At 46.4% G+C, this 24475-nt stretch overlaps 2 protein-coding genes across 2 annotated transcripts; one reads left to right on the plus strand and one right to left on the minus strand.

Annotated features, from left to right (window-relative positions):
* Window positions 1-707: 707 nt before the first annotated feature.
* Window positions 708-19976, plus strand: LOC144894182 (uncharacterized). The gene is given in 3 exon segments (XM_078786272.1): window positions 708-2174; window positions 2854-4158; window positions 19959-19976. Coding segments are annotated over 3 exon segments (2790 nt in total).
* Window positions 19977-20457: 481 nt separating this feature from the next.
* Window positions 20458-24004, minus strand: LOC144894183 (uncharacterized). The gene is given in 3 exon segments (XM_078786273.1): window positions 20458-21067; window positions 21398-21859; window positions 22328-24004. Coding segments are annotated over 3 exon segments (2745 nt in total). The 3' UTR covers window positions 20458-20461.
* Window positions 24005-24475: the final 471 nt, after the last annotated feature.

A 24475-nucleotide genomic window follows, 5' to 3' on the forward strand; every position in this document is an offset into this window, starting at 1 on the left:
AACGAGACCGTCGATGAACGCCAACACAGACCCGCACGGCATGCTGAGCAACAAAGACGTTGGAGTGCTCAGCAAACATATACAACCGCAGCCATAATGAATCCGGCCGAAGTATCCAATAATATTGTTCAAGAGCATAATTGCGGTCCAATGACGTCACCATGTGTGTACTGTTCTGCACACCATTTCACAAATGAATCAACAGGACAAGGGCATGGATTTACACTGTGTTGTTCCAAGGGAAAAGTTAAATTGCCTCCACTATTTGCCGTACCTGCTCGACTGCAACAACTTTATCAGGGTGACGATGGAAAATGTCGCAAACTTCCAAGACAATATCCGGAATTACAATTCGGCATTAGCTTTTGCATCAATGGGTGCTCAGATCTCATCTCCTCCAGGAAATGGACCGTACTGTTTCAAAATCCACGGTCAAATTTACCATCGCTGTGGTCCATTACATCCATCACATGTACATGAACAAGCACAATTTGCACAATTATTTATTTTGGATACAGCTCAAGCTACAAAGGAACGTATGAATCGACCTGAGAATCACAGATGTTTGCAAGAATTGATGGCAGAACTGCACAACATACTATCTGACGTTAATCCTTATGTCACATGTTACAAGACTGTGTTCGAGCGTGAACAGGAAGAAATCAGGAAAGCTGTCCTTGAAGATTGCCTCCCTTCTACCTTGGAAAATGCATTTTCGTCGACTGTATGCAGACGACCAAAGACGTTACAACATACCAACTGCTGATGAAATTGCTGCTGTCTTCGTTAGTGGACAAGATGGTGAACCACCTGCAAACAGGGATTTCCAGGTTCATTTGCATGACCAGGGCTTACGCAATCTCTCTCCACTTTCCTCTCACATTGATCCCATGACATATCCCATTCTCTTTCCACATGGCAAGCCTGGATGGATGATAAACATGCCTCACCAGCGACAAACTGCGGTTCGAAACAAGGTAACTCATCGTGAATTCTATGCCTACCGACTGGCTATTCAAAATGAATTCAGCACTATCCATTCTTTGGGGAAATTGTTCCAGCAGTATGTTGTCGACGGATATTGCAAGGCAGAAGCAAATCGACTGCAATACTTCAAACAAAATCAGGAAACCCTTAGAGCCATGGAATACAGAGGACTACTGGACCACGTCCAGAACGTTGCTGCTGATAACCAACGTCCTGTCGGTCGTATCGTCATTTTGCCGTCGAGTTTTGCAGGGAGTCCAAGAGCTATGCAGCAGAACTACCAAGATGCTATGGCCATTGTTCGCAAATTCGGAAAACCAGATCTTTTCATCACGTTCACGTGTAATCCAAAATGGACAGAGATACAAGAAAACATCGGACAACACAAACGAGCTGAAGGCAGACCAGATTTAGTGGCACGCGTGTTTCATCTGAAATTAAAAGAGTTAATCGACGATATAACGAAGAAGCACGTGTTGGGCAAAGTACGTGCATTTCTCTACGTCGTCGAGTATCAGAAGCGTGGCCTACCGCATGCCCACATATTACTCATGCTGTGCCAAGAAGATAAAATTTGTACCGCCGAAGACATTGACAGAAATGTTTCCGCACAAATTCCTAATTCAAATGAGTCACCAGAGATCCATTCCTTGGTGAAGTCTCACATGACACATGGTCCGTGTGGCACTTTAAATCGCCATTCAATTTGTGTGAAAGATGGAGTGTGCAGTAAAGGCTTTCCAAAAGCATATGCTGCAGAGACACTTGCGAGCATAGATGGCTATGCCCTTTACAAGTGTCCCCCAAATGGACCCACCATAACCGTTCATGGAACCGATGTTGATTGCCAATTTGTGGTCCCATTCAATGCTTATTTACTGAAGAAGTACAGAGCACACATCAACATTGAGGTTTGCGCAAGCATAAAGAGTATAAAGTACTTATTTAAATATGTGTACAAGGGACATGACTGTGCCAGCATCGAAATTCGAGAGCGCGGGAGAGTGGAGGTGGACGAAATAAAGACCTATTTGGACTGCAGATATGTCAGTGCCCCAGAGGCAGCATGGAGATTGATGGAATTTGAAATGCACAAACAGTCCTATTCCAACACCAGACTTGCGGTACACTTACCTGAATTGCAGACTGTTGTGTTCAGGGATGGTAACGAGGAAGAAGCCATTGTATGACATAGGGGTACAACACTTACAGCTTGGTTTCAGTTAAACCAGAGAGACCCTGAGGCACGAAGTTATCTGTACCATGACATTCCAAAATATTACGTATTTGAAGATGGACGAAAGACATGGAAACTTCGACGCCGGGGAGGCAAACCAGGTTATCGGACGCATGGTTTCGGTAAGCCCTATGGACATTGAGCGCTTTCATCTTCGTGTACTCCTGCTGCACTGCCCTGGTAAAACATCATTTGAAGATCTCAGAACCATAGATGGAGCAGTTTGTGAAACATACAAGGATGCAGCCAGGAGATTACATTTAACAGAAGATGATACAGAATGGGACAGGTCCTTAGATGATGGAGTTATCTTTGCCATGCCACAACAATTGAGATCTCTTTTTGCAACCCTAAGCATATTCTGCACACCAACAGACACGTCGGCACTGTGGGAAAAATATAAAAACGACCTTTGCGAAGATTTTGTGCACAGCGGCCATATCTTGGAACAGAGTATTTTCATGGCATTGCGAGAAATACAGTCCTTCCTCCTGAGACATGGACAGACCTTGGAAGCATTTCAGTTACCAGTACCTCCAGACACTGTTGAAGAACTTTCGAGCGATGATTATCAGTATGTACCGGGAGATGAACATGAAAAAGGCGAAAACAACAGACAACTACTAAATGATGACCAAATCCAAATTGTAGATGAGGTCCTACAGGCCGTTCATTGTAGGGACCAGTACACAGGCAACCGGTTGTTTTTCGTTGATGGACCGAGCGGAAATGGCAAGACCTTTCTCTATAATACGCTTCTGCACATCTTGCGAGGCCAGTGTCGTTAGGTTCTTCCAATGGCGTACTCGGGCATTGCAGGAACATTGCTAGCACGGGGCTGTACATCGCACCATCGATTTAAATTGCCAGTGCCCATTTTGGAAAACTCCACATGCAACATATCACCTACGAGTAAAGATGCAGATGCTCTAAGGAAGGCCAACCTATTCATTTGGGATGAAGCACCTATGGCTCCAGCATATGCTTTAGCGGCTGTTGATCGATGTCTCCGGGATGTAACCAGCAACAACATTCCTTTTGGTGGAAAGCTCTTACTTCTTGGTGGGGACTTCAGGCAGGTTTTGCCCATTGTACCTCGCGCTGCACCTGCAGCATTCATCGCCACATGCATCAAGCGTAGCAAGTTGTGGCCAAAGTTCAAACAGCTGAACTTAACATCAAACATGAGAGCTAATGATGACGAAGAATTCTCAAAATGGTTACTGTCGGTTGGAAATGGGACTGTGGAAACAATTCCTGACTCAGATTTAATACGACTGCCTGATCGTATCTGTGTAGAAGACAACATTTCTTTAGCAGAGGCTGTTTTCGGTAATTTGAACGAAATCCATTCAAACTATGATGCGCTGGCACAACGAGCCGTGTTGTGTCCAAAGAATGAATCCACATTTGTGATCAACGATGAGATACTGGATGCATTTCCTGGGGAAGAAAAGACGTACTTCAGCGCTGATTCCATTGTCTGTGATGACCCTGAAGAGGCACTAAACTATCCCATGGAATTCCTAAATCAATTAACTCCTTCTGCAATGCCATTGCACAAACTTCGTCTCAAAGATGGTGCTGTCATCATGTTACTCCGTAACTTTGATCCGAAACAGGGACTGTGCAATGGTGCAAGATTGGTTGTTAAAAGATTGTTGCCAAACATAATAGACGGAGAAATAATTTCTGGCATTCACAAAGGAATACGCACATTTATACCCAGGATTAGTATTGCACCTTCCGATACAACACTACCATTCGTACTCAAACGCCATCAATTTCCAGTTCGTGTGGCATTTTCTTTCTCAATAAACAAGAGTCAAGGTCAAACATTACACAAAGTTGGGATTTACTTACCAGAACCCGTCTTCAGCCATGGCCAATTATATGTTGCATTGTCGCGTGCTAAACGATTTGAGGATGTCAAGGTAAAGGTAGTCAGTAATGGCCAACAGGGAAAAATTAATGGCCACAGTGGAATCTTCACCCGTAATGTTGTTTACCCGGAGGTCCTGCAGTGGCACCATTCAGGCAACAAAAGGAGGGCACGAAGGAAAATAGTTAATTACTCCGACACATTTAGTTGAGGTGATTGAAAAATCACAGGACCATTGTTGCTGTTTTGATGCTTTTTACTGCTGTTTTGATGCTTTTTCACTGCTGTTTTGATGCTTTTTCACTGCTGTTTTTTCACTGCTGTTCTGATGCTTTTTCGCTGCTGTTTTGATGCTTTTTCACTGCTGTTTTGATGCTTTTTCACTGCTGTTTTGATGCTTTTTCACTGCTGTTTTGATGCCTTTTCACTGCTGTTTTGACACTTTCCACTGTTGTTTTTGTGTTTTGACACTTTCCACTGTTTTGATAGTGTTTTGATGCTTTTTCACTGCTGTTTTGATGCTTTCCACTGTTGTTTTGATAGTGTTTTGATGCTTTTTCACTGCTGTTTTGATGCTGTTTCACAGCTGTTCTGATGCTTTTTTGCCGTTTTTTTAAATATAGAAATCTCATTTCAAAAAAAAAAATTCCAAAAAAATCTCACAATGACATATAATTCACCGAAAACGTTGAAGCAACCGCATAATATTACGGTGATGTTTAACTCTGAGTGAGAATAGTTCTAAATTTTAAAAACTTTCTTCTGATATTTGTGATTTATTTCAAACAAACTGTATTTCCCATCTACACGGGCATGTATTCCTATTAACGTTATGTAAAGTACATAAATTGTGTGGATTACATCATTTGTGGATGTGATCAATTGCCAGTAACCATTTTATATAACTGAATGTGCAGGTGCAGCATCTAACTCAATATGTCGAAATGTCACACACATCCATGCCCGTGAGATTCCCACGGGTGACCCCGCCTCGCTATATATATATTGATCATATATATATGATTTGATCATATACACAAAGAATTAAGTTAAGCACCCCCCCCGTTTTTTTACAACCTCGCACATTACAAGTTTGTTGTCGTCAAAACAGTGTAATATACCCATGATATTGCTATATTTTCTGGAGAAGTGATATTATGGTCACATAAAAACATAACAATCATGCCGTTTTCAATATTTTATTCTGAATAATTTAAGGTGAAATTTTTTTGGGAATTTTAGGCATATTTTCACCTCAATTTAAGTATGGAGCTATAGGTCCATCACGGACAGTGTGGATGACGTTTATGTTTTCTAACGTACAGTCATTGTTCTGAGAAGACCTCTAGCGATCTTTGCGTCAATAACGTGTGTAGGACCCACGTGATCGGATCACTGACTCAACCCTACGTCTCATAGACCCTGTAAGCCGTCGTATGCGTTGCTGTGGCAGGTTGAACCCCCTCGAGCACGTTTGGGACATGTTGGGACGACAAATTGCGAAGATGGTCCCTCCAATAGCCAATCTGGATGAATTGGAACGTGCATTACATCGGGAATGGAACAACCTGCCACAGCAACGCATACGACGGCTTACAGGGTCTATGAGACGTAGGGTTGAGTCAGTGATCCGATCACGTGGGTCCTACACACGTTATTGACGCAAAGATCGCTAGAGGTCTTCTCAGAACAATGACTGTACGTTAGAAAACATAAACGTCATCCACACTGTCCGTGATGGACCTATAGCTCCATACTTAAATTGAGGTGAAAATATGCCTAAAATTCCCAAAAAATTTCACCTTAAATTATTCAGAATAAAATATTGAAAACGGCATGATTGTTATGTTTTTATGTGACCATAATATCACTTCTCCAGAAAATATAGCAATATCATGGGTATATTACACAGTTTTGACGACAACAAACTTGTAATGTGCGAGGTTGTAAAAAAACGGGGGGGGTGCTTAACTTAATTCTTTGTGTATATATATATGTGATTTGGTGATTAGTGAGGTGGTTAGAGTGAGGTGGTGGGATGGTTAAATATGAGCTGGTTAGAGTGAGATGGTGGGATGGTTAAATATGAGTGGTTCGGGTGAGGTGGTGGGATGGTTAAATATGAGGTGGTTAGAGTGAGGTGGTGGGATGGTTAAATATGAGGTGGTTTGAGTGAGGTGGTGGGATGGTTAAATATGAGCTGGTTAGAGTGAGGTGATGGGATGGTTAAATATGAGGTGGTTCGAGTGAGGTGGTGGGATGGTTAAATATGAGCTGGTTAGAGTGAGGTGGTGGGATGGTTAAATATGAGGTATGATATGAGATATGAGGATCATTTGATATGATATATATATGATCATATGATTTGACATCATATATATAAATATATATATACTAGCGGGGTCACCCGTGGGAATCCCACGGGCATGGATGTGTGTGACATTTCGACATATTGAGTTATATGCTGCACATTCATTTTTACAAAATGGTTACTGGCAAGTCATCAGATCCAGAAATGGTGTGATGAACACAATTTATTTATTTCACATAATATGTGACCCCTCACTCCTCTCCACCTGACACTCTCCTGTCTCCACCTGACACTCTCCTGTCTCCACCTGACACTCTCCTCTCTCCACCTAGCACTCCTCTCCTCTCCAAACCCTCACATCCCTCTCCTTTCCAATCCCTCACCTCTCCAATCCCTCACACTCCTCTCCTCTCCTTCACACGCCTCTCCAATCGCGCCTCACACTCCTCTCCAATCGCGCCTCACACTCCTCTCCAATCGCGCCTCACACTCCTCTCCAATCGTGCCTCACACTCCTCTCCAATCGTGCCTCACACTCCCCTCCAATCACTCCTCTCCAATCGTGCCTCACACTCCTCTCCAATCACGCCTCACACTCCTCTCCAATCGTGCCTCACACTCCTCTCCAATCGCGCCTCACACTCCTCTCCAATCGCGCCTCACTCGCCTCTCCAATCGGCTTTCCCCGTCTCGTTTCTCTCCTTTTGCTCCCGTCTCGTTCTTTTTCTTGCTCCAAATCGGCCCGTCGGAATCGGAAATCGGCCCGTCTCGCCCGTCGGCCCGTCGGAATCGGAAATCGGCCCGTCTTGCTTTTGTGCTTGTGCGTAAATAAATTGTGTTCATGACACCATTTCTGGTGTTGGGCTAGCGGCTAGGGTGCCGGCTTAGGATCCTGGGTTCGAATCTCGGTCGATCGCCGAATTAATGCCAGGGGGGTTGACTCAGCCTGTCATCCTTCCGAGGTCGGCTAATTGAGTACCAGTTCACTGGTAATTCCCTGTTTGTCGTTGAAGGCGGCAAAAAGGGTTGGCGTCAGGAAGGGCATCCGGCCGTAAAACATTGCTTCAAAAAGGGGACAAAAAAACAACAACTACCACGGTCCCCGAAAAGGCCAACCCCCGCTTTGCGGGGAAAAATGGCCTCTAAACGGTGGTTTTTACACCATTTCTGGATCTGATGACTTGCCAGTAACCATTTTGTAAAAATGAATGTGCAGCATCTAACTCAATATGTCGAAATGTCACACACATCCATGCCCGTGGGATTCCCACGGGTGACCCCGCAAGTTTGCATTGACGTTCGTCGATGGACTCGTTCGCCCGTCTCATTCGTTTTCTTGCTGCATCCTGTTCAAGTCTGCGTTCTTCATCGATCGTCTCATTCATTTTGGAAATAGAAGTTTCCACGCAGCGCATGAATTGTCACGATCCTCAAGAGGAATTTGTCTCGTAATCATCAAATGATAAATGGCAAGTAAATTATATTGTGGAAAATTAAAGATTTCAAATAAACCTATTTAAAGTGTATTCGCACATAACTAATTTTAAAAAACGAAGAAATATCTCTCGGTAATTTCCTGAAACATATTTTACTTCCGGCTAATAATGTTGAATTAAATAAAAACGAAGAAATATATGTCGGCATCATTGTTGACGTTTTTGTGACGACTGTCATCAAACGAAAAAGTAATATATCTTAACGGAAAAGCAAAAGCGAATTTTTAATATATATCGACACGTTGCCGTCGGTGTCATGTTGGGCGGTGTATGATACACCATGACGCGATTTTTAAAAATATATCTCTGCATTTTCCCGCGTGTGTGGAATGTTCTCAATTATTGCTGACACCGAGTCCAAAACCATCGATAAAAATGAAATCATATGGTGAGTTAGATTGGAGATAAAGGCGTGAGAGAGACTCAATGGCCTTGAAGTTGAAGTTACAGGCGTTTGAGAATTCATTTCGTTCTATAAACGGCAACTTTCATTGGATTTCCTTCCCGTTTTTTTTCAACCGAGTCGAAAACTATGTTAGCGACTGTGAAAAATGAAATGATATATCGAATTTTTAATATGTATCGACACGTTGCCGTCGGTGTCATGTTAGGCGGTGTATGATACACCATGACGCGATTTTAAAAAATATATCTGCATTTTCCCGCGTGTGTGGAATGTTCTCAATTATTGCTGACACCGACTCTAAAACCATCGATAAAAATGAAATCATATGGTGAGTTAGATTGGAGATAAAGGCGTGAGAGAGACTCAATGGCCTTGAAGTTACAGGCATTTGAGAATTCATTTCGTTCTATAAACGGAAACTTTCATCGGATTTTCTTCTCGTTTTTTTTCAACCGAGTCTAAAACTATGTTAGCGACTGTGAAAAATGAAATGATATATCGAATTTAAAATAGATATCGACACATTGCCGTCGGTGTCATGTTGGGCGGTGTATGATACACCATGACGCGATTTTAAAAAATATATCTCTGCATTTTCCCGCGTGTGTGGAATGTTTGTGGAAAATTAAAGATTTCAAATAAACCTATTTAAAGTGTATGCGCACATAACTAATAAAAAAAACGAAGAAATATCTCTCGGTAATTTCCTGAAACATATTTTACTTCCGGCTAATATGTTGAATGAAATAAAAACGAAGAAATATATGTCGGCATCATTGTTGACGTTTTTGTGACGACTATCATCAAACGAAATAGTAATATATCATAACGGAAAAGCAAAAGCGAATTTTTAAGATATATAGACACGTTGCCGTCGGTGTCATGTTGGGCGGTGTATGATACACCATGACGCGATTTTAAAAAATATATCTCTGCATTTTCCCGCGTGTGTGGATTGTTCTCAATTATTGCTGACACCGAGTCTAAAAGTAAAACCATCGATAAAAATGAAATCATATGGTGAGTTAGATTGGAGATAAAGGCGTGAGAGAGACTCAATGGCCTTGAAGTTACAGGCCTTTGAGAATTCATTTCGTTCTATAAACGGCAACTTTCATCGGATTTTCTTCCCGTTTTTTTTCAACCGAGTCTAAAACTATGTTAGCGACTGTGAAAAATGAAATGATTTATCGGATTTGATTTGAAATAAAACTGGGGGAGAGCAAGACACCACGGGCCTACAAAACAGGACTCAAAGCTATGCGAGTTAATAAAATGGTGGATATTTGTTTATAGCCACTCCCAGAATGGGTGGAGCTATGGGTGGAGCTACTCTGCAAACCGAGTAAGCCACACCCCGGACAGACACCCAACAGATAGACAGACAGACAGACAGAATCATCTACGGCTATTATAATATAGATATATATATATATATATCTATATATATATATATATATATATATTACATATCAGAGAGCCGTTGATCTGTGTGTGTGTGTGTCTGTCTGTTCTGTGTGTGTGTCATTGAATTTAATTCCTGTTTATATTAATATATACTGAAACGCAAAATTAACTTACCACCTTTGAAACCTTTAAATATCAACAATAACACTGCGTGTAGTAAATGTGTGAACTTATTTGTGGACAATAGTGTCCTCACTGTCAGACAAAACGGTCACGGATGGTCACTTGAACCTTCAATGGTCACTTCATAGCACAGCTGTTGAACAGCCGTTTTGACTGTCAGTGATTAGCCAAGGGGTACGGGATGATTTTAATGAGCTGCACGTGATGTCTTGATATTGGCTTTAAAAAGGCCAGTGCAAAATGGGCATTTCAATCAACATGCCACGATTGTCAAGGGATCAACGGCAGCGTGCCCTGGGCATGCTGCAAGGCGGACTGAGCTACCGTGAGGTGGCACGTCGCCTTGGCTGTTCACACCAGACAATATCGGCCCTGGTGGACAGAGACACCCTCCACAACTCTGCAGATGACAGCCCTCAATCAGGGAGGCCAAGAGTCACCACTGCAAGGCAGGACAGGCAGGTGGTCCGAAGTCACCTGCGGGATCGATTCCGTCCAGCAGCCCGCACTGCGGCAGAAACTCCGGGGCGTGCAAACCCACGGATCTCCAATGATACTGCACGAAGACGACTGCATGACTATGGTCTGACTGCCAGAAGACCATACAGAGGCCCCGTGATGACAGCTGCCCATCGCCGCAACCGACAGAGATGGTGCCAGCAGCATCAGCGGTGGACCTTGGCGCAGTGGAACGAGGTCGCTTTCAGCGATGAGTCAAGGTTCTGTGTGGACAGTCCTGATGGGCGTGAGCGTGTCTGGAGAAGAACTGGTGAGCGATATGCCGATTGTTGCGTGCGTCAGGCCAACAGGTGGGGTGGCCCAAGTGTGATGGTGTGGGCCGCCATATCAGGCCGGTACAGGACGCCACTGGGGGTTGTGGATGGGAATCTTAACGCCCAGCGGTATGTGGATAACATCCTGCGACCTCATCTGCTGCCATTCCTGCTAGACCACCCAGAACTGAGAACCTTTCAGCATGACAACGTTCGTCCCCATGCTGCTCGCTTTACCACTGCATTTCTCCAAGGCGAGAACATCAACACCATGCAGTGGCCTGCACTCTCCCCTGACCTGAATCCCATAGAGCACCTGTGGGATGAGCTTGGGTGATGCGTAGTTGGCAGGGCCAGGACACGGGCAAGCTGCTTCAGACATTGAGGACTGAGTGGGACAGAATCCAGCAGCAATCCATCCAAAGACTGGTCGGCAGTATACGCCGACGATGCACTGCCTGTAATCCCTGTATCCAAAACAATGGTGGCCACACATGCTATTGAAAGGGGACTGACATTGCACCCTGTGCTGTTCTGTACTGTAGAACAAACTGATGAGATGGTGTATCTTGGTCAAAAACTTGACATGTCATCAATAAAATGCCAATGTTTCAATTAGCAATTGTTGGTTTGTTTTATTTTGAACTGTTACAATTTTATTACATTTCAAACAAGTGGTAAGTTTCTTTTGCGTTTCAGTATATATATTGTTACAGACGTGGCTTAGATGTTAGTTTACCGAGCGGTTTTGGTATGACCACGTCTGCACAAGTTACCGATTATACTCGACGTTGACGAAGCCGCGCCACGCTGGCTCAATAAGAAAAAGAAGACACCCGGCTGGATTACAATAACACAATACGACACCAATGTTTCGATTCTCAAGTATATTCGTACGGAAAAGGTTAGATTACAGGGGCTAGAGGTATATTACAGGAAGACAGGCACTTAGACACACTCTTATATTAACCCCGGACAGACGACAGACACACGGGACAACGGCTGACTCACACGGGGGTTTGATGGCTAGGAAAGGCGGGTAGCGATGGCTCCAGGTGCACCTGGGCTCAAAGGTCAGAATCGACTCGGTCCGGTCCAGAGATGCGGGGAGGTCGCAGCGCTCGGATGGCGTCTTGTCTGCTCAAGCTGGGGGCGCATCTGACTCAGCGCTCGCAGGTGGCTTTCCTTCTCCAAGCTGGGTGCGCATCTCTCGTCACATCCGGCGCGTGGCCGCGTATATCCGGCGGGGAGTGACACGCCCTCGGCTCGTTAGCTCCGCCTCGTGGAATCGGCACGTTGCTTCTCATTGGGTGCGTGCGGGGGGTTTACCAGGCTCCGCCCTTGACGAGGAGCTGACAAGGAGCCCCTTCGTGGTAACCCCGTGGAGCGCATGGTCTGGAGCTAATCGAGCCGGTGGGAGGACGCATCCTCCCCCGCTCCGCCGCCATCTCCTCTGTTGTTGTTGTAATTGTTGGGGAAGAAGATGGAAGGAGGTATGGGAAAGGTCCTAAACTCACTACTGATGCCATATAATCACATTCTGGTGCAACGAAGAGTCATAATTAATGGAGACGAGGCCTTAACTGACATAGAATAAGAATAACTAGGAAGATGTCCGAAAGTTGTCTACGTGTGGTGCGGTGGACCTGGGCACGACATTTAATGGGGGAATAAGGGGAAGGTCGGCTCTACTGATTGTTATTTACATGCAATGGGACTAGGGAATGGGGGATTGGGGAAAGTTGGGGAGTATTGGAGAAAATAGGGGAATATTTACAAGCGGATATGGAGGCCAAATTCCATATTCGCAACATTGCACCCTTCTCTACCCTCGGGGCGTCCCGACCCGATAAATTTTTACCTACTTTAGTGTGGCACGCAATGTAGTTCCCTCTACTATTAACTCTACCCTGAGTGCGACAGTTTTACAGATATTCACAAATGAGTAAATATGTCCCCCTGCGACGTTGCACCCTTCTCCTCACAGAAACACACCCACAGGATAACCGAATCCGGAAAGAATTCTCAAACTAAACATACAGCCGGTAGGGAGCATTATTTACAAGACTACGCTGCTATTTACACTACGATCCAGGACCTGTTTTTGGAGGAACACATGCAGATGTTATGCATAGAGAGAGCGCGCTTGCCAACATCGATACACCAACCCACGAGTGCTCTGTGGCCGACGGCCTTTAATAACGTGCAGAGCACCCTTTCCCAGCATCAAAAGCACCACCCCACCACACAGTCAGCACCATCCGGTGCAGTCACCATTGTTCATTGGTATAAAAATAAATTCGACAACCCCTAACCCTGCAGGTGTCTCTTGCTCTTCTTGTGGTGCACTTGGTGTTAACTAAAAGTGGTTCACCTGTATGGCATAGGTGCCACGTTGACCCATAGGTCCATCCCCGGGTGGTGCTTGGCCGCAAACGAACTGCGGTCCATTGTGGGTGGCCACAAACATTGCGGTCCATATGGTGTATCGATCCCGGCAGCAAACAGCGAAAGTGCAGGCCCACAACTGCGCAGCCAGCACCTCTCTCTCCTCTCTCTCTACCCCAAAGCCAGATCCTCGGAGGTGGGAGACAAAAGAAGCAGACAAGTGAGTAAGGTGGTAAGGGCGCAAAAGTGCACGCAATGTAAGGTGATGCACACTGGGGGCACATGGGAACCAGGTGAGACAGGTACGTTCCTATCGTACGCCCCCCCCCCCCCCACCAGGTAACCTACATGGCCCCTCCCTTACCCCTTACTGTATCCACAAAACACAACACTACCCATAAACATCTACTTTACAAATCAACAAACATCCCTACTGTCTTCCCCGTTCCTCCCATAAACCAAATTCGTCTTCTCTCCCTCCTAACCAATCAAATTTGCCATTTTCAACTCTCATCAAAATTTGCCATCTCCAACTCAACATCATAATTTGCCATTACCAATTCATCATCAGTCCCTCCTAGGGAGGGAGAGATGGAATCACCCCAATGTCTCATCCACGTCGTGATGCGTCTCACAAATCCACAGCAATCTCATTTCCTGCACACAGAACAAAGAAAACACAGGTGTGGAGTCATCATCATCACCACAGGTAAGTGGCTGCGTATGGTGCGACAGGTTCTTCAATCCTAACTATTTCCTAAATGACTTTAACAACTTTACACTACCCGGGGTCTTTCTTCGGCCAAACCATTGGCCCTCTTACACTATGGGTTCTAAAAACCAATTCCCATTGGCCAAACTGTGGTGCTTTTCAATTTGGGGTCTCACTCCCCCGATTCATCTCCCGGTGCCCTCGCACAATTTCTGGGCTGCGGCGTGTACCTCTCCCAGTGGGTCTACCCACCTGCACACCTCCACCACTGCAGTTGCCTCCGAGCTTACCTGCTCCTCACCCTAACCTAACTACCTGGGGAAGGCCCTCTGGCTCTCTCCCCACTCCGTGCCCTCTCTGGCACTGGGCTGCCCGATCCACACCCGGGATCCTCAGGCACCCACTCACAACTACCGGCTCCCAGAGCCCACCTGCGGCCTCACCTGGCCGACATCCTCACAGTGGTGGAGTGCCCAACCAACTACACACACTAACAGGCTACACGCCCAGCCATTTCCACAACACTAATGCACCCATCCACAACACCATTCTGCAACCGCACCACAAATGCCAATATCCAACCACAATTTACCTGCACCCTCTACCTAACACTTACACTACCCGCCCCGGGTACTCGTGAAAGGGGTCCACTCTTCCCCCATCCACACCTTCGCACCACGCACACCACTCCATACCACTTACTCCAACTCTCTCCACACACCTGTACTTGCACACCTGTGCTCTCACACCTGGTGCCACCTGCACCCTTCTCTCCCCAAGCGCATTCGCGCTGATCCACACACTCACTACTCATACACTGCTCCACACACCTGTCCAGTTGCACACCTGTGCAATCACACCTGTTCAATTCTCACACACACACGGCATCATCTCAGCTAACTACTCCCTTCTGAAACTTGCGCTTCCCAGTCGTCCCTTTAAACTATTGCGCTCCCTCGTCATTATCATCCATACTAATCTACCTGCGTCCCCACTACAGGTATCAGTCACTAACTAAACTTAACGTTACCTAATGTCAATCTCTTCTAGATCCCTACACACAATATCCTAACCCACCCGGGCTAGTTTTCACTGCCATACACCCCATAAACTATTGCTCCTTTGCCCCCCTATATGGGAAGGATGGTGGTTTTGCCATCCCACCACATCGGGGGTCTCTCACTACCAATTTCGCTCGTCCAAATCCAACAATTCAAAAATTTTCCAATCACTGCCCATCATCTGCCAATCACTACTGCCAATCCCTTGCCAATCATCAAATTTTGCTTTTCTCTAATTTTGGGTCCAAAACACTAACCTCATCACCCAGTCTACTCACTAATACCTCTCGGTGCGCCAATCCCTGTCCAAAGCCCGGCTTCGTAAAGCCAAGCAATGGATGCTGGTTGTTTTGTGCCAGCGGCTGGATGCGTCCGGCACTCGGTGCAGGGACGGGGGCTTACCCGGGCCGAGATCCCACGCATCACCTCGGCGTGGAGCCATCCAATGTCCCGATCTCGACCTGCCGGAATGCCTCAACAAAAGGTGGTCGCCATGACGACCCTTTCTATCGGGCTGCCAGCTCCGCCTAGTGGAGCCTGGACGCGGCCGTTCAAAGCGAGGCCCGGCACGCACCGAGGGCCTGCTTCGGCTAAAAGTCGCTCTAACCTCTAACCCGTGTAACGTCGATGCTTCACCTGGACGCTTACACCCCGCAGCCCGTTCCTTGCTCACACATCCAGCTGTGCCCATGCTCCTCGTACCGTTCCTTACACACCCAGGCACACCCATTCCACTCACAGCCTTGGTCACACACCTGACCACCGAACACTTTGGCACACATTCGTTGGTAGCACACCTCACCAAAACACCTCTTCGCGCCCCCTCCTCGGTCACCTCCTCTGTGACAATCACAGGTGTGCCCTCATTCGCACACCCAACCACGTGCCTCACCACCAACTCCAGCGTGCATTCCCACTCACGCTCTACCATTCCAGGTGTGCATCCTTCCATCCCAGGTGTACATCCTCGCTCACCTGTCACAACTAACTCACGCTCCATGTCACTCTCACTACTTTCACCTCCATTCCTGACAGAGCACTCACCCTTACTCTTGACAGCGCACTCTTTCCCCATGCACCTGTCCGTTACACACCTTTCTCGCGCACACTCTCCCGTTACACCCTCTGTAACACTCACCACAGGTGGACACTCTTCCTTACTTCTGACAGCGCACTCTTTCCCCATGCACCTGTCCGTCACACACCTTTCTCGCGCACACTCTCCCGTTACACCCTCTGTAACACTCACCACAGGTGGACACTCTTCCTTACTTCTGACAGCGCACTCTTTCCCCATGCACCTGTCCGTCACACACCTTTCTCGCGCACACTCTCCAGTTACACCCTCTGTAACACTCACCACAGGTGTGCATTCTTCCTTGCCTTTGACAGCGCACTCTTTCCCCATGCACCTGTCCGTCACACACCTTCCTCGCGCACACTCTCCCGTCACACCCTCTGTAACACTCACCACAGCACGCTTCCATGTGCTCCCTCGCACACGCGCTACGACCGACTCATTCTCGCCAACACCCTCACTCCTTGGCACACACTTTTTCCTCACACACCCCAGAGTCGGACTTTCTCGCACACCTCCATTTTCGCACACCAGACCTGTCGCACACTTCACCAACGGCCTCTCACGAACACCCGGGTCTATCTCGACCCCCAAGCCTCTTAAATCACCTGGCGCATCATACGCACGACCATATTGGTCACCACTTACACCGGGTCCTCTTCCTCTTCGCTTCTCCTCCATCACCTGCGAATCCCTCATCCGGTTAACGAGCACATCACGATCCAAACACAGACTTTGGACCAATTCTTTTATCTCCTCTTTTATCTCTTTGTTATCCCCTCTCCGTCGCTTCTTAATTTCGCTCACCCCTTCTTCCACTTCTTCTAATTTGTGCCTCACCTCTTTTATTCCCCGGTACGTCTCCTCCAGCTCGTCCTCTAAGGCTACCTTGACCGTTTCCAGGTGCGTCCTCACCTGCCGGTCCTTCGTCTCCATTACCTCTATCACCTCGTCCATTTTCCTCGTCAGGTCCTCATGCACCGTCTGGCACTCTTTTTTAATTACCCCTACGTCCTTTTTCATCTCCTTCTGTGTCGATTTTAAACCCTCTATTACCGCTGTGTTCTTCTTTACCTGGTCCGTTAGTTCTTTTTGTCCCTCTGTTAGCTGCTCCACCTCCTGCGTCAGGACCTCTATGCCCCCCTGTAACTTTACAGTCCCCTTTCTCACCTCCTTCTCCATGTGCTCCTTACAGTGCCTCACCTCCTCGCGCACTCCTCCGACCTCCTCACTCACTCCTCTTCTGATCTCCTCTCCCATCACTTGCATCTCCTGCCCAGATGCCACCCTCATCTGCTCCATTTCCTCCCTGTGAGCATCCAGTTTGGTTTCTACCCCCATTCTGACCCCCTCTATCTGCTGCCCCATTTGGTTAACTTCCCTTTCCGCTTGGTCCCTCATGTCCCTCAATTTGCCTTCCATGGTGTTTTCTAACCCCTCTAACCCATTTTTCACTCCCTCTATCTGATTCTCCTGGGCAGCCATTCTATTTTCTACCCCCGTCATTGTACCCGTGCTTTCCTCCGCTTCGCTCAACCAGCGCTTTTCGACCCGCGTTACTTCCTTGTGCACCCCTGGGACCCTTTCGCCCAACTTGCGGTCTCTGTCCCTCTGCTCCCTTTCCTTCCTATCGGCCCTCATTCCGTTTATTGTTGCTTCGATTTGCTCACTCTGAGCCTCCATTTTATTACTCAACCGCTCACTAAATCGCTCAATTTGGCTCTCCATACTCATCTGTACAGCTGCCTGTAACTGCGCAATGAGGGCCTGCATGTCAATCGGCTGCATGTTAAAGCCCGTTGATACAGCGGGCTCGGCTACCGCGCGCTCTTGCGAGGCGCCATTTTGCGTGCCTGCTACCCTCGCTGTTTCGCTCTCCTCATGTCCCTCATGTCCCTCAATTTGGTCCTGGACCGACCCTGCTTCACTCTCCCCTACCGGACCCCAGCCGTCTTGATCCGCCATGGCGCGACTTTCAAAATTCGAGTTTCGTAACACAAATTCGAAATTTCGCCGTTATAATTTCGTCGAGCGCAGTAACCGCGGGACCGCGCTCCGGATCGATTTGGTCGAGCGCCGTACGCGCTCCGGCTCGATTTTCCCTCCCAAAATTTGGGCCTAACTAATTTAGTCCCGGGTCCGAATCTCACTCCTCGACACCAATTGTTACAGACGTGGCTTAGATGTTAGTTTACCGAGCGGTTTTGGTATGACCACGTCTGCACAAGTTACCGATTATACTCGACGTTGACGAAGCCGCGCCACGCTGGCTCAATAAGAAAAAGAAGACACCCGGCTGGATTACAATAACACAATACGACACCAATGTTTCGATTCTCAAGTATATTCGTACGGAAAAGGTTAGATTACAGGGGCTAGAGGTATATTACAGGAAGACAGGCACTTAGACACACTCTTATATTAACCCCGGACAGACGACAGACACACGGGACAACGGCTGACTCACACGGGGGTTTGATGGCTAGGAAAGGCGGGTAGCGATGGCTCCAGGTGCACCTGGGCTCAAAGGTCAGAATCGACTCGGTCCGGTCCAGAGATGCGGGGAGGTCGCAGCGCTCGGATGGCGTCTTGTCTGCTCAAGCTGGGGGCGCATCTGACTCAGCGCTCGCAGGTGGCTTTCCTTCTCCAAGCTGGGTGCGCATCTCTCGTCACATCCGGCGCGTGGCCGCGTATATCCGGCGGGGAGTGACACGCCCTCGGCTCGTTAGCTCCGCCTCGTGGAATCGGCACGTTGCTTCTCATTGGGTGCGTGCGGGGGGTTTACCAGGCTCCGCCCTTGACGAGGAGCTGACAAGGAGCCCCTTCGTGGTAACCCCGTGGAGCGCATGGTCTGGAGCTAATCGAGCCGGTGGGAGGACGCATCCTCCCCCGCTCCGCCGCCATCTCCTCTGTTGTTGTTGTAATTGTTGGGGAAGAAGATGGAAGGAGGTATGGGAAAGGTCCTAAACTCACTACTGATGCCATATAATCACATTCTGGTGCAACGAAGAGTCATAATTAATGGAGACGAGGCCTTAACTGACATAGAATAAGAATAACTAGGAAGATGTCCGAAAGTTGTCTACGTGTGGTGCGGTGGACCTGGGCACGACATTTAATGGGGGAATAAGGGGAAGGTCGGCTCTACTGATTGTTATTTACATGCAATGGGACTAGGGAATGGGGGATCGGGGAAAGTTGGGGAGTATTGGAGAAAATAGGGGAATATTTACAAGCGGATATGGAGGCCAAATTCCATATTCGCAACAATATATATATATATTATTTATATATATCTATATAATAATAGCGTAAGGACTCGACTTTGTTATCCCTTTTACGCCGCACCCAGTGACCCGATGCCCACGGCACAAATGGATTTACGATCTACGAACCGCACTCTTTGTTTATCACGTACAGCCATACTCGAAAAATCTGAATTAGCCGACGTTGGGGCCCAAAAGCATCCGATTAACTGCCGATACGACGCCATCGTATTGGCGTCTGTTGGGCGAAGGTGAAGCAAGCCGCCCGCTGATTGGACAGGCGAAGGCGAAAGCAGGCCGTCCACTAAATGGACAATCCAGAGCATGCATTTGTGCCGGTGTCGGCGATCATTGTTCATATACGCACTCTTCATTCTCATCTTTCTTCCTAACTCTTACTCGGACAAGCAAATCCCCTATGCCATCCATAATGGTACACTCTATCCATACACCACATCATCCCTTCCGTGGATGTTCCACGGGTTTCGGCTAGTATATATATACTAGCGGGGTCACCCATGAGAATCCCACGGGCATGGATGTGTGTGACATTTCGACATATTGAGCTAGATGCTGCACCTGCACATTCAGTTATATAAAATGGTTCCTGGCAATTGATCACATCCACAAATTATGTAATCCACACAATTTATGTACTTTACATAACGTTAATAGGAATACATGCCCGTGTAGATGGGAAATACAGTTTGTTTGAAATAAATCACAAATATCAGAAGAAAGTTTTAAAAATTTAGAACTATTCTCGCTCAGAGTTCAACATCACCGTAATATTATGCGGTTGCTTCAACGGTTTCGGTGAATTATATGTCATCATTGTGAGATTTTTTTGGAATTTTTTTTTTTGACATGAGATTTTTATATTTAAAAAAACGGCAAAAAAGCATCAGAACAGCTGTGAAACAGCATCAAAACAGCAGTGAAAAAGCATCAAAACACTATCAAAACAACAGTGGAAAGCGTCAAAACAGCAGTGAAAAAGCATCAAAACAGCAGTGAAAAAGCATCAAAACAGCAGTGAAAAAGCATCAAAACAGCAGGGAAAGAGCATCAAAACAGCAGTGAAAAAGCATCAGAACAGCAGTGAAAAAACAGCAGTGAAAAAGCATCAAAACAGCAGTGAAATAGCATCAAAACAGCAGTAAAAAGCATCAAAACAGCAACAATAGTCCGGTGATTTTTCAATCACCGCAACTAAATGTGTCGGAGTAATTAACTATTTTCCTTCATGCCCTCCTTTTGTTGCCTGAATGGTGTCACTGCAGGACCTCCGGGTAAACAACATTACGGGTGAAGATTCCACTGTGGCCATCAATTTTTCCCTGTTGGCCATTACTGACTACCTTTACCTTGACATCCTCAAATCGTTTAGCACGCGACAATGCAACATATAATTGGCCATGGCTGAAGACGGGTTCTGGTAAGTAAATCCCAACTTTGTGTAATGTTTGACCTTGACTCTTGTTTATTGAGAAAGAGAATGCCACACGAACTGGAAATTGATGGCGTTTGAGTACGAATGGTAGTGTTGTATCGGAAGGTGCAATACTAATCCTGGGTATAAATGTGCGTGTTCCTTTGTGACTGCCAGAAATTATTTCTCCGTCTATTATGTTTGGCAACAATCTTTTAACAACCAATCTTGCACCATTGCACAGTCCCTGTTTCGGATCAAAGTTACGGAGTAACATGATGACAGCACCATCTTTGAGGCGAAGTTTGTGCAATGGCATTCCAGAAGGAGTTAATTGATTTAGGAATTCCATAGGATAATTTAGTGCCTCTTCAGGATCATCACAGACAATGGAATCAGCGCTGAAGTACGTCTTTTCTTCCCCAGGAAATGCATCCAGTATCTCATCGTTGATCACAAATGTGGATTCATTCTTTGGAAACAACATGGCTCGTTGTGCCAGCGCATCATAGTTTGAATGGATTTCGTTCAAATTACCGAAAACAGCCTCTGCTAAAGAAATGTTGTCTTCTACACAGATACGATCAGGCAGTCGTATTAAATCTGAGTCAGGAATTGTTTCCACAGTCCCATTTCCAACCGACAGTAACCATTTTGAGAATTCTTCGTCATCATCAGCTCTCATGTTTGATGTTAAGTTCAGCTGTTTGAACTTTGGCCACAACTTGCTACGCTTGATGCATGTGGCGATGATTGCTGCAGGTGCAGCATGAGGTACAACAGGCAAAACCTGCCTGAAGTCCCCACCAAGAAGTAAGACCTTTCCACCAAAAGGAATGTTGTTGCTGGTTACATCCCGGAGACATCGATCAACAGCCGCTAAAGCATATGCTGGAGCCATAGGTGCTTCATCCCAAATGAATAGGTTGGCCTTCCTTAGAGCATCTGCATCTTTACTCGTAGGTGATATGTTGCATGTGGAGTTTTCCAAAATGGGCACTGGCAATTTAAATCGATGGTGCGATGTACGCCCCCCTGCTAGCAATGTTCCTGCAATGCCCGAGTACGCCATTGGAAGAACCAAACAACACTGGCCTCGCAAGATGTGCAGAAGCGTATTATAGAGAAAGGTCTTGCCACTTCCGCTTGGTCCATCAATGAAAAACAACCGGTTGCCTGTGTACTGGTCCCTACAATGAACGGCCTGTCGGACCTCATCTACAATTTGGATTTGGTCATCATTTAGTAGTTGTCTGTTGTTTTCACCTTTTTCATGTTCATCTCCCAGTACATACTGATAATCATCGCTCGAAAGATCTTCAACAGTGTCCGGAGGTACTGGTAACTGAAATGCTTCCAAGGTCTGTCCATGTCTCAGGAGGAAGGACTGTATTTCTCGCAATGCCATGAAAATACTGTGTTCCAAGATATGGTCGCTGTGCACAAAATCTTCGCAAAGGTCGTTTTTATATTTTTCCCACAGTGCCGACGTGTCTGTTGGTGTGCAGAATATGCATAGGGTTGCAAAAAGAGATCTCAATTGTTGTGGCATGGCAAAGATAACTCCATCAGCTAAGGACCTGTCCCATTCCGTATCATCTTCTGTTAAATGTAATTTCCTGGCTGCATCCTTGTATGTTTCACAAACTGCTCCATCTATGGTTCTGAGATCTTCAAATGATGTTTTACCAGGGCAATGCAGCAGGAGTACACGAAGATGAAAGCGCTCAATGTCCATAGGGCTTGCCGAAACCATGCGTCCGATAACCTTGTTGCCACCCCGGCGTCGAAGTTTCCATGTCTTTCGTCCATCTTCAAATACGTAATATTTTGGAATGTCATGGTACAGATAACTTCGTGCCTCAGGGTCTCTCTGGTTTAACTGAAACCAAGCTGTAAGTGTTGTACCCCTATGTCGTACAATGGCTTCTTCCTCGTTACCATCCCTGAACACAACAGTCTGCAATTCAGGTAAGTGTACCGCAAGTCTGGTGATGGAATGGGACTGTTTGTGCATTTCAAATTCCATCAATCTCCATGCTGCCTCTGGGGCCCTGACATATCTGCAGTCCAAATAGGTCTTTATTTCGTCCACCTCCACTCTCCCATGCTCTCGAATTTCGATGCCGGCACAGGCATGTCCCTTGTACACATATTTAAATAAGTACTTTATACTCTTTATGCTTGCGCAAACCTCAATGTTGATGTGTGCGCTGTACTTCTGCAGTAAATAAGCATTGAATGGGACCACAAATTGGCAATCAACATCGGTTCCATGAACGGTTATGGTGGGTCCATTTGGGGGACGCTTGTAAAGGGCATAGCCATCTATGCTCGCAAGTGTCTCTGCAGCATACGCTTTTGGAAAGCCTTTACTGCACACTCCATCTTTCACACAAATCGAATGGCGATTTGAAGTGCCACACGGACCATGTATCATGTGAGACTTCACCAAGGAATGGATCTCTGGTGACTCATTTGAATTAGGAATTTGTGCGGAAACAATTCTGTCAATGTCTTCGGCGGTACAAATTTTATCTTCTTGGCACAGCATGAGTAATATGTGGGCATGCGGTAGGCCACGCTTCTGATACTCGACGACGTAGAGAAATGCACGTACTTTGCCCAACACGTGCTTCTTCGTTATATCGTCGATTAACTCTTTTAATTTCAGATGAAACACACGTGCCACTAAATCTGGTCTGCCTTCAGCTCGTTGGTGTTGTCCGATGTTTTCTTGTATCTCTGTCCATTTTGGATTACACGTGAACGTGATGAAAAGATCTGGTTTTCCGAATTTGCGAACAATGGCCATAGCATCTTGGTAGTTCTGCTGCATAGCTCTTGGACTCTCTGCAAAACTCGACGGCAAAATGACGATACGACCGACAGGACGTTGGTTATCAGCAGCAACGTTCTGGATGTGGTCCAGTAGTCCTCTGTATTCCATGGCTCGAAGGGTTTCCTGATTTTGTTTGAAGTATTGCAGTCGATTAACTTCTGCCTTGCAATATCCGTCGACAACATAATGCTGGAACAATTTCCCCGAAGAATGGATAGTGCTGAATTCATTTCGAATAGCCAGTCGGTAGGCATAGAATTCACGATGAGTTACCTTGTTTCGAACCGCAGTCTGTCGCTAGTGAGGCATGTTTATCATCCATCCAGGCTCGCCATGTGGAAAGAGAATGGGATATGTCATGGGATCAATGTGAGAGGAAAGTGGAGAGAGATTGTGTAAGCCCTGGTCATGCAAATGAACCTGGAAATCCCTGTTTGCAGGTGGTTCACCATCTTGTCCACTAACGAAGACAGCAGCAATTTCATCAGCAGTTGGTATGTTGTAACGTCTTTGGTCGTCTGCACACAGTCGACGAAAATGCATTTCCAAGGTAGAAGGGAGGCGATCTTCAAGGACAGCTTTCCCGATTTCTTCCTGTTCACGCTCGAACATAGTCTTGTAACATGTGACATAAGGATTAACGTCAGATAGTATGTTGTGCAGTTCTGCCATCAATTCTTGCAAACATCTGTGATTCTCAGGTCGATTCATACGTTCCTTTGTAGCTTGAGCTGTATCCAAAATAAATAATTGTGCAAATTGTGCTTGATCATGTACATGTGATGGATGTAATGGACCACAGCGATGGTAAATTTGACCGTGGATTTTGAAACAGTACGGTCCATTTCCTGGAGGAGATGAGATCTGAGCACCCATTGATGCAAAAGCTCATGCCCAATTGTAATTCCGGATATTGTCTTGGAAGTTTGCGACATTTTCCATCGTCACCCTGATAAAGTTGTTGCAGTCGAGCAGGTACGGCAAATAGTGGAGGCAATTTAACATTTCCCTTGG

This window comes from Myxine glutinosa, chromosome 11 (genome assembly GCF_964187855.1).
Source record: "Myxine glutinosa chromosome 11, kmMyxGlut1.1, whole genome shotgun sequence".
Classification (NCBI taxonomy): Eukaryota; Metazoa; Chordata; class Myxini; order Myxiniformes; family Myxinidae; genus Myxine; species Myxine glutinosa.